Source organism: Piliocolobus tephrosceles, chromosome 18, assembly GCF_002776525.5.
Source record: "Piliocolobus tephrosceles isolate RC106 chromosome 18, ASM277652v3, whole genome shotgun sequence".
Lineage (NCBI taxonomy): Eukaryota > Metazoa > Chordata > Mammalia > Primates > Cercopithecidae > Piliocolobus > Piliocolobus tephrosceles.
In genome coordinates, this window is record NC_045451.1 from 46,987,726 (window position 1) to 46,999,347 (window position 11,622).

Genomic DNA, 11,622 nt, shown 5'->3' on the forward strand with positions numbered 1-11,622 from the left:
GGATCTCTGCCTGGCTTCAAAGCGTCCTTTGGAACCAGCAGAGACAGCAAAACTGCACAGTTTATTTTGGTAACCTAAGGTGTGCGGGAGAAGTCTGTCGGCCTCCGGCAAAGGAGGCCGGCAGAGTCCCCCCGCGGTGGGGCTCTCGGACGGACTTCCCACAGTCCCGACATCCCGACAGGACTGGGGCTGTAAGAGGGCCGCCGGGCTGTGAGAAGGCCGCGTGGCTCAATGGCGGAGAGCAGCTTTTCTAGGAGTGGGAGGGCAATAGGTGGGGCATGGGCGTGTCAGGGGCGTTCCGCAGGTGCGACCAGGTAAATCTTGGTCTCTTCAGATTGACGTCACCTGGCGCATGCCCAGTTGGTCTGCACCTTCCTGGGCGCCGGCTGCATTTTCGCGCGTGCGGGAAGAGTTGGTGGTGAAGAAGAACCCGGAAGTGCACCATCTTGCCTCCGTTCGTCCAAACACCTAGGACATCTCATTAGAGAGAGCCTAAGGGGGTTCAGCGTAATTACTTGCTTGGTTGGTGAGTTTTTAGGCTCCTAAGTTTTTGGGGTACAGTTCAAGTTGTTCTGGTATCTGGAATGAGACTGGGGCTTCATAAAAAGGAGTGTCCACACAGGAGCTCAAATGGGCTGCAACCTGTAGCATTCCGAGGACAGGCCTGAATTCTGAGAAAGGAAAGTGGCAGAAGTATTGTCTAGTCCTTTTTAAGTTGGCGACTGAGCTTAGTGAGGTGTGTTTTTAAAAGACCCTTAGTCCATTCTACCTTTCCTGAAGACTGAGGACAGTAGAAGATATAAAGGTTTCACTGAATACCAAGAGCCTGAGAAACTGCTTGGGTGGTTTGGTCCATTATCAGACTATATAGAGGTAAGAAGGCCAAACCGAGGAATTATGTCTGATATGACCGCGGTGGCCTTCTCAGACCCTGTGGGAAAGGCCTCTACCCATCCAGTGAAAGTGTCTACCCAGCCTAAGAGATATTTTAGTTTTCTGGCTCGGGACATGTGAGTAAAGTCAATTTACCAGTCCTGGGCAGGGGCAGATCCCTGAGCTTGATGTGTAGGAAAGGGAGGGGGCCTGAACAATCCCTGAGGGGTAGGAGAATAGCAGATGGAACACTGAGAAGTGATCTCCTTGAGGATAGATTTCTAGGATGGAAAGGAAATGAGAGGTTCTAAGAGGCAGGCTAGCGGCTTGTAACCTACATGGAGGAGGTTATGAAATGACAGAATAGAATGGGCCTGTGAGGCTGGAAGGAGATATCTTCCTTGGTCTAAGAACCATTTGCCTTGTGTGTGCAGAGATTGATAGGTGGAAGTTTCAGTGGGGCAGTAGGTGGGAGTGGCCGATGTGAAGCAGGAAAACTGCCATGAGGGATAGAAGTTGGAACGCTAGCTGCTTTTTTAGCTAACTTATCAGCATAAGCATTGTCCTGAGCGATGGTTGGGGGAAGAAAATAGATTTTGGAAGTTATGATCACTGTAGAGAGTTGAGCATAGTTTTTAGGGCCTCTAACAGTATTAAAGGAGTGGCAGCCGCTGCACACAGACATGAAGGCTAGGCTAAAACAGTAAGGTCATTTGGACAGAAAGGCTACAGGACGCGGTCCCGGCTCTTGTGTAAGAATTCTGTCTGCACTAACCATGCCTAGGAAGGAAAGGAGTTGTTGTTTCGTAGAAGGGATTGGGGTTTGGGAGATTAGCTGGACACAATCAGCAGGGAGAGTAAGTGTGTATTTATGAGAATTATGCCAAGATAGGTAACAGATGAGGAAGAAATTTGGCCTGACTGAAGTAATAGGGGCTGTCCATGAGGCCTTGCAGCAGTACAGCCTAGGTAATTTGCTGAGCCTGATGGGTGTCAGGGTCAGTCCAAGTGAAAGCAAAGAGACGCTGGGATGAAGGGTGTAAAGGAATAGTAAAGAAAGCATGTTTGAGATCCAGAACAGAACAATGGGTTGTGGAGGGAGGTATTGAGGATAGGAGAGTATATGGGTTTGGCACCACGGGGTGGATAGGCAAGACAATTTGGTTGATAAGGCGCAGAGATCTTGAATTAACCTGTAAGGCTTGTCTGGTTTTAGGACAGGTAAAATGGGGGAATTGTAAGGGGAGTTTACAGACTTTAAAAGGCCATGCTGTAGCAGGCAAGTGATAACGGCTTTAATCCTTTTAAAGTGTGCTGTGGGATGGGATATTGGCATTGAGCCGGGTAAGGGTGATTGGGTTTTAATGGGATAGTAATGGGCATGTGTTCGGTTGCCAGGGAAGGAGAAGAGATGTCCTATACTTGTGGGTTAAGGTGGCGGGATACAAGAGGAAGACGCAAAGGAGGCTTTGAACTGGGGGAAAAGGCAGCAATGAGGTGTGGCTGTAGCCTAGGAATAGTCAGGGAAGCAGATAATTTAGAGGTTTAGAAGCCTGGCCGTCAATACCTACAACATGGAGGTAGGGAAACAGGCCCTTGAGGCAAGGGAAACAGGCCCTACAACATGGAGGTAGGGAAACAGGCCCTTGAAAAGAAGGTAATGTGGAGTGGGCAGCCTCTGTATTGACTAAGAAGGGGACGGATTTACCCTCCACTGTAAGAGTTGCCCAAAGCGTCTGTGATGGTCCAGGAGGCTTCCGAGGCGATGGGGCAGCGTCGATCTTCAGCCGCTAAGCCGAGAAGGTCTGGAAAGGAGCCAGTCAGAGCCTTGGGCCAGAGCTCCAGGGGCTCTGGGAGTGGCCGCCGGGCGAGTTGAACAGTCCGATTTCCAGTGGGGTCCCGCACAGATGGGACACGGCTTAGGAGGACTCCCGGGCTGCCGGCATTCCTTGGCCTAGTAGCCAGATTTCCAGCACTTGTAGCAAGCTCATTGGGGAGGAGGTTCTGGAGGAACCCCTGGCAGCTGCGGTTCAGGCGTTTGGAGTTGTGTGCTGGAGATGTGGCTGGGGTTTGTCTCACAGTAGAGACAAGGAATTGCAACTCAGAAATAAGTTGCTACTCGGCTGCCTCTATTATTGTACACCTTGAAGGCAAGGTTCATTAAGTCCTGTTGTGGGGTTTGAGGGCTGGAATTTAATTTTTGGAGCTTTATTTAATGTCAGGATCAGACTGGGTAATAAAATAAAATGCATATTGAGAATAAGTCGGCCTTCTGACCTTTCAGGGTCTAGGGCTGAGAAGCACCTCAGGGTGCTGCTAAACAGGCCATGAACTGGGCTAAGTTTTTCATATTAGATGAAAAAGAGCCCAAATGCTAACTGATTTGGGAGAGGTCGAATAAAGAAAAAGGAACATTAACCTTGACTATGCCTTTAGCTCTAGCCACTTTTTTAAAGAAGAAATTGCTGGGCAGGTGGGGGAGGGCTAGTCATGGAATGAAACTGTAAGCCAGACCGGGTGTGAGGAGGGGAGGTGATAAAAGGATTATAAGGTGGGGGAGCGGAGTCTGAGGAAAAATTGGGACCTAGCTTGGCCTGGCGAGGAGGGAAGAGATCAGATGGGTCTGTAGAAAGGAAGATTAGAAAGACTCAGTGACGCTTGGGGTTGGGACTGAGGGGACAGGTGGGAGGGAAAGAAGGAAGATTTGGGACGAGTTGCATTGGGAACAGAGACTAGGGAGGGACTGATGTATAAAAGAATGCCTGGATGTCAGGCACCTCAGACTGTTTGCCCATTTTACGACAAGAATTATTTAGATCTTGTAGGATGGAAAAATCGAAAGTGACGTTTTCTGGCTATTTGGAACTACTGTTGAGTTTGTATTGGGGTCAAGCGACATTGTAGAAGAAAATAAGGCATTTAGGTTTTAGATCAGGTGTGAGTTGAAGAGGTTTTAAATTCTTGAGAACACAGGCTACAGAGAAGAAGAATGGAGGGTGGAAGGTTGCCCATGGTGAAGGAGGCAAGCCCAGAGAAAAGAGAGAGTAGAGACACAGAGAGAAGGAGTTTGGGGGTTCTTGCCCTCCAGAAAAGCAGGAAAGGGGTCGGGGAGCAGAAATAAGGTATTGGGGTGTAAAAATAAGAGATCAGGGCACAAAAATAAGAGGGGGCACAAAAATAAGAGGTCAGGGTGCAAAAATAAGAGGGGGGCACAAAAATAAGAGGTTGGGGTTCTTGTCCCTCCCCCAGAAAAGCAGAGAAGGGGTAGAGACAGGGAGAGAAGGGGTTGGGGTGCTTGCCCCTCCCCCAGAAAAGCAGAGAAGGAGACAGGGAGAGAAGGGGTCGGGGTGCTTGCCTCTCCCCCAGAAAAGCAGAGAAGGGGTAGAGACAGGGAGAGAAGGGGTCGAGGTGCTTGCCTCTCCCCCAGAAAAGCAGAGAAGGGGTAGCAACAGGGAGAGAAGGGGTCGGGGTGCTTGCCCCTCCCCCAGAAAAGCAGAGAAGGGGTAGAAACAGGGAGAGAAGGGGTCAGGGTGCTTGCTCCTCCCCCAGAAAAGTGGGACTTGCCGCTTAGGGTGAAGGACCAAGGCAGGCATCCCTGCAACATGGTCAGACACCTCTAAAACGTGGGTGAGTAATCAGAAGCGTCCCTGCAATGATTAAACACCAAGGGAAGGCTGCCTTCCCCAGTCCGTGACTGGCGCCGGCGTTTTGGGTCCACGGATAAAACGTGTCTCCTTTGTCTCTACCAGAAAATGAAAGGAATTGAAATGAAGAGAAGGGAGAGATTGAAGGGTGGTGCCAAGATTGAAAGGAGAAAGAGGTAGAGAGATAGGGAGAGAGGTTGGAGAAGAGAGTAAAAAGGGAGCCACTTACCTGATTTAAAATTGGTGAGATGTTCCTTGGGCTGTTGGGTCTGAGGACCCGAGGTCGTAGGTGGATCTTTCTCACGAAGCAAAGAGCAGGAGGACGGAATTGATCTCCCAAGGGAGGTCCCCTGATCTAAGTCACGGCACCAAAATGTTATGCATGTCCGTGTGAAGAGACCACCAAACAGGCTTTGTGTGAGCAACATGGCTGTTTTATTTCACCTGGGTGCAGGCGGGCTGAGTCCGATGAAGGGAGATAAGGGTGGGGCCGTTTCATAGAATTTGGGTAGGTAAAGGAAAATTACGGTCAAAGAGGGGTTCTCTGGCGGGCAGGAGTGGGGGTCACAACGTGCTCAGTGGGGGAGCTTTTTGAGCCAGGATGAGCCAGGAAAAGGAATTTCACAAGATAATGTTATCGCTTAAGGCAAGGACCAGCAATTTTCACTTCTTTTGTGGTAGAATGTCATCAGTTAAGGCAAGGCAGGGCATTTGCACTTCTTTTGTGATTCTTCAGTTACTTCAGGCCATCTGGGCATACATGTGCAAGTCACAGGGGATGTGATAGCTTGGCTTGGGCTCAGAGGTCTGACATTGGTGTTCTCAGTTTCTATTTCCTGGGCCAAAAAATATCAGGAAACTAAAATAGCCAGTCTCTGGGGCTGCGGTTAACCAAAGTGAGGGGGCATCTGAGATTTAGTTGTTGTTGAAAGACAATGGGAATGAGGGCAAGAAGGAGCCTCTTTAAACACAAACACATCTGGTGTCCACCAGAATTAGGACTCTCTCTTCCCTTTAGTGGAGGTGGCCATATGCACCAGACTGGAATCTTCAACACTAATTGCTGAAAAGGACCAAGCTTAGACTGTGGACCTGCCATGACCTCCTTCTCCCTCAGCAGGTCCTCAGTGAACTTGGAGAGATGAGGGTCAGATTTGCTTTAAATTTCCAATCCTTTCAGCTGGATGTATTAGTTGCAGGCTATGGAAATGAGGAAGAAGGGGGAAGGCAGGAAACCAAAGTACACTGCCTAAATTGCACATTATCTTTTAAAATCTGTGTAAGACTCATTTAAGGTAGACATCATTACTCCCTGGACTGCTTCTATACCAAGAGAAAAAGGACAGCCGTGAGCAGAAGGGAAAGGCATGAATTACTTTTCTTCCAAGCAAAAGTGGTGAAGAAGAAAAAATTTCCTTTGACATCACCTTATATTGGTGCCCCTTTCATTTCATAAAAAGTAGAATGTTGATGCTTTGACCATAAGAGATAATCTACATCAGCTCCCTTAAAGTGAGGGTCTAGAGTTGGAAGGTGACTTGCTTATGGCTACAGAATACATGGAAAAGCTCTAAAAATCAAAGATCTCCATTTCAAAGCTATTGCTTTTCTCAACTGTAAACTTTCAGGCAACTAATTCCTTTTGTACCCGGATTTATAATGTGTAGACTTTTTAATATACTACCTGTGAGATGGATATGTTTACCATTGTCATTTTACCAGTGATGAAGGGATCAGAGTTAATAAGTTAGCTAATTTCCTGAGACTCGGAAGAGACAGAGATGCTATGAAAAGCAAATGCCTTTAAAATATTTTCTCAAGTATCCTGGGCTTCCATTCACTCTTCCCCCCTAATTTTAAGAGTATTAGAGGTTTACTATAGAAAAATTTGAAAAACACAGAAAAGCACAAGAAAAAAATTACATTACATCACCTACAACCTCAGCACCCAGAGATAACCAGTATAGCACTCTGAGTTTATGTTTTCAGTGGTTTTAATACATAAATATATATTTTACATGGGATCATACTGTACATATTGTTTTGTAATATTTTTACTTAACAATATATCATGAATACTTCATTTAATATTAATTGACATCAGTTTTTTTTTTTTTTTTTTTTTTTTTTTTTGAGACACAGTCTCGCTCTGTCACCTAGGCTGGAATACAATGGTATAATCTCGGCTCACTGCAACCTCCACCTCCCGGGTTCAAGCAATTCTCCTGTCTCAGCCTCCCGAGTAGCTGGGACTACAGGTGCATGCCACCATACTTGGCTAATTTTTCTGTATTTTTAGTAGAGACGGGATCACCATGTTGGTCAGGCTGGTCTTGAACTCCTGATCTCAGGTGATCCACCTGCCTCAGCCTCCCGAGGTGCTGGGATTACAGGCATGAGCCACTGCGCCCGGCCTGTGACATCAGTTTTAAGTTTTAGGATTTTGTGTACATTCATGATGGTTTCTGAAACATACATTTCCAGGTACAATTTCAAAGTCAAAAGGCAATGCTTAAGGCTTCTGGTATTGGTTGCCAGAGACAGTGTGTATTTATTCATGTCTTAGCAGCAGCATTAGAGTCCCAATGTCCCTGAATTCCTGTCTGTTTTATAAGGAAGTGTCATCTCAACTCTTGCTTTAATATACATTTTAACAGTACTGAGGTTGAACATTTATTGTTCACTGGCACTTATTTTGTGATTTCCCTACTTAAGTAGCATTTTTTTTTTTCTATTGGAACTTTCTTATGGGGAGCGAATATACTGAAGTGGCTCCACAGTCAGGTTGTGGGTTCAAAGTCTGACCTCCTCGTTTTTTATATATATGACCTTTAGCCTTCATTCCTCATCTGCTACATACACGCTGTGATGAGAAATAACATTAATCATTATATACAAAGCCCTTAGCAAGTATCTATGACATTTATTTTTCCTTTTTTTTTTTTTTTGGTTTGGAGACAGGGTCTTGCTCTCCCAGGCTGGAGTGCAGTGGTGTGATCTTGCCTCCCTGATGCCTCAACCTCCAGGGCTTGAGCGAACCTCTTACCTCAGCCTCCCAAATACTTGGGTCTACAGGCATACACTACCACGTCTGGCAAATTCTGTTTATTTTTTGTAGAGATGGGGTCTCACTATGCTGCCCAGGCTGGGCTTGAACTCCTAGACTCAAACGATCCTCCAGCCTTGGCCTCCCAAAGTGCTGGGATTATAGGTGTGAGTCACTGTGCTTGGCCTATCTATTACACTGCTTACTAACATACAGTAGAGCTTTCTTACATCAAGAGTATTTCCGTTTTACAATATACAATTCCTACTTAATGTCCTACCTTTTCAGTTTGTTCAGGTCTTTATCTGTGGAAGAGGAGGAAAATAAGAGTTGAGTAGCTCTTACCATGTATTTTAATATTTTCCAAATAATCCCATCCATTTTTTTCCATATTCTCTCCCCAAACATGGGCATTTAGGCCTCCTGCCATTCTTACTGGTTAGCACATGTCCACTGATGTATGCCCCAATAAGAGCATTACTTCTCTTTGCTTCTTTTTATCCTCATGAAAATTCTTTTTTTATGCACAGGATTCTAGATTTCCACACAGATTTGTTTTTGGTGTGGTGTGTTATTCTTCCTACCTATTAGGTCTTTTGAATATGTCTTTGTGTTGCTGGTTAATCTGCACAACATTCCATCTTACACTAAGCATCAGTCTAAATATTCTCTTCCAGCTAGGCCCCTCAGAAAAGGGAAGTCTTGACTGATTGTGACCATTAGTTTCAGTTGTCACTTTCTTTTAGCATAGTCTTTAATAAAATTTGCAAAAGATGGCTGGGCGTGGTGGCTCATGCCTGTAATCTCAGCACTTTGGAAGGCCGAGGTGGGCGGATCACCTGAGGTTGGGAGTTTGAAACCCGCCTGACCAACATGGAGAAACCCTGTCTTTCCTAAAAATACAAAATTAGCCGGCCCTGGTGTCACATGCCTGTAATCCCAGCTACTCAGGAGGCTGAGGCAGGAGAATCGCTTGAACCCGGGAGGTGGAGTTTGCAGTGAACCAAGATCACGCCATTACACTCCAGCATGGGCACCAAGAGGGAAACTCCATTTCAAAAAAAAAAAAAAAAAAATTGCAAAAGATATTGTGAAATACTGGTGACTAAAACAAAACTGAACATGTGCGAGGTGCCCAAAGAACGTCACAGACCCAAGCAACTGACAAGTACTTTTTGAGCACCAAAGCCCAAGGGAATGTACTAGGAACTGTGGGCATACAGCCCCAGAAACAAATGACATGGCAGCTTCTGATCTAGAGTCTTGGGAATTATAGGAAACCTGACAGCTACTCTGATACTGTCTTTAGAATCAAAGGAGAATCTTAAGGATGGGAGAGACAGTCTTAACACTCAGACTCTTGAGGTATAGGTATGGGCTCTTTCTCACCCTCATTCCCACCACTACCCTCATGGAAGTTCTAGGATAGCCTACAGGTTTGGCAAGGAAACCACGTATTTGCCCTTTCCCTGGGGTCACATAAACCAAGACAAAGCTCTTGACTCCCCTGTGGTCCAAGGGCTCCAGGTTTTGTCTATTAACAGGAACTTCTCCATTGGCACCGCTTAAGAGTCTGGCCAGACCCAGACTTCTCTGACAAGACCTCACTACATCAGGAACTCAAGGAATGCGCCACACTTTATTTCTGGCCTTTGGCTACTGTTCTTTACTGGGAATCTTCTTCCCTGGAGTACCACCTTGGCTAACTTCTCCTCATCCTTCAGGCCATTTCCCCCATTTCCTTATCCAAGGCTGAGTCAGAGGCTCCTTAAGGTCACATAGGAGCATTCCACTTTCACTGCCTGTTTGGCTGCCTTGCCCATTAGATACAGAGATTAGTCTTGTTTTCCACTGTATTCCTAGTCCCTGAGATAAAGTAGGTACTCAAAAAATAACCTTTGGGTAAATTATATTCTTTCTTCTCACTCCTATCTAATTCCTGGCCTGCCCTGGGCTCAACAAATCATTGATGAAGCCATTTCCCCACCTTTCTTGCTGCTCTGTCACTGTTCTTTATTAGGTCAGTAAATTTTTTTTTTTAGTTCCTGAGACAAAGTGCCTCACACGGTCCACACCAGCCCCATAACCTGGTACACTAACAATCAGATGCAGTGACAGAGCCTAGGTTGCTATATTCTTTTCATGACATTTTCACACAAAATAAGATTTCAATGTTACATTCCCATTTTTCATATTTCCTGAGTATTCCTAATAAGAGAAGAGCTGGAAGTAATGATTCTTCTGTATTCTGTTCTGATTAGTCACAGGAAAAGCTTTCAAAGGACACTTTAGCACTGGGAAATGCTGCACAAAGCAAGCTAGACTCAAGATCTAGTATTTTATAACCTTTATGGAGTTTGGCTCCAAAGTAAACTCTTTTGACTAACAAACATAAAAATTTGACTTAAGTATTTACACTATTCACAGTATTCACAAATTACTTCATAGTGTGGACTCTCTGATGGCGCATAAGGACTGATCTGTGCCTGAAAGCCTTCCCACATTCATTACATATATAAGCTTCATCCCCAGAATGAATTCTCTGATGCTGAACAAGGGCTGAGCTCCTTTTGAAGGTTTTGCCACATTCATTACACTGATAAGGTTCCTCTCCACTATGAATTCTCTGATGTCTGATAAGGTTTGAGCTCAAACTGAAAGCTTTTCCACATTCATTACATTCATAGGGTTTCTCTCCACTATGTATTCTCTGATGAGTGATCAGCTCTGAGCTTTGCCTGAAAGCTTTTCCACATTCATTGCATTCATAGGGTCTCTCTCCTGTGTGAATTCGCTGATGTCTAATGAGTTTTGAGCTCTGGCTAAAGGTTTTCCCACACTCATTACACTCATAAGGTTTCTCACCAGTGTGAATTCTTTGATGTATAATGAGATATGAACTTTGACTGAATGCTTTGCCACACTCATTACATTTACAAGCCTTCTCACCAGTATGGATTTTCCGATGTCTAATGAGGGCTGAGCTCTGATTGAAAGCTTTCCCACATTCACTACATTCATATGCTTTCTCACCACTATGAATTCTCTGATGAATAATAAGATAGGACCTCAAACTAAAGGCCTTCCCACACTGGTTACATTTATAGGGCTTCTCTCCAGTATGGATTCTCTGATGTTGTGTTAGAGAGGAATGCTGCTTGAAGCTATGCCCACATACATCACATCTATAAGGTCTCTCTTCTGGAGGAACATTCTGACACATTATAGAGTCTGTAGTTAGAATCAAGCATCTTTCAGCCTCATCATAAAGGTCTCTCTTTCCTAGAGATTTGTTTGTGAAGATCACTTGATTAAAACTGCCCCCTCGGGAAGGAGATCTTAGTTTCTTCCCTGTAGCACTTCCTTGCTTCCACACTAAATTGCTTTCATGCTCACTAATTCCTCGAAATGAAGGTTCCTGAGGGAGTCCCTGTGATTTTTCTTCTGAGATGCCCTTTGTTGCTGTTTCATTGTTCTCACAATCTGAAACAATAAGTAGCAAACAAACAGATATTACATTTCTCTAGTCACTGTCAATACTTTCTACATGAGAGAAAACAGCAGCTTCTACCTACAAAGATGTCACTGTCCTCCAGTATCTTTTTTTTCCAACTGGCCAAAGAGGGTCTCTCGTATCTAATAAAGTCTACATCTACACTTTGAATTTCATCCTTTCCTGCCTCTTTTGAGACATCAATTGATAAATCACCTACAATTTTTTTCTACTATTTACAATCTCTTTCTCAACTGATTCCTGTTCATCAGCTTTTAAATAAGCTTAAGTGTCTCCCACCTTTTAAAATCAACCTTCTTGCCTACATATCTCCCTCAAGCAACCTACTCTCTCTCATAGTGGTTTCACAACCTCACTCTCTCATAGTGGTTTCCTAAAAGAGTTGTCTGCAGCCTTTCAAGTCAAAGTATCCTCATTCCACAATCTGATTTTTGCCTTACCATCCCCCCCGCCCCCCACTGCCCCGTCCCCTACTTCCACTGATTCTACTCTCATCAGGGTCACTTCATAGCTCTTTAATCCAATGGGTACTTTCTAGATTATTA

At 44.9% G+C, this 11,622-nt stretch overlaps 1 protein-coding gene across 1 annotated transcript in view; it reads right to left on the minus strand.

Moving 5' to 3' along the window:
* Window positions 1-8,597: 8,597 nt before the first annotated feature.
* ZNF397 (zinc finger protein 397) overlaps window positions 8,598-11,622 on the minus strand; it is a 6,712-nt gene continuing 3,687 nt past the window's right edge. Inside the window, exon 4 of the mRNA XM_023207692.3 lies at window positions 8,598-11,046. Coding sequence (XP_023063460.2) covers window positions 10,001-11,046 — 1,046 coding nt within the window. The 3' untranslated portion in view covers window positions 8,598-10,000. The remainder of the gene's footprint in view (window positions 11,047-11,622) is intronic.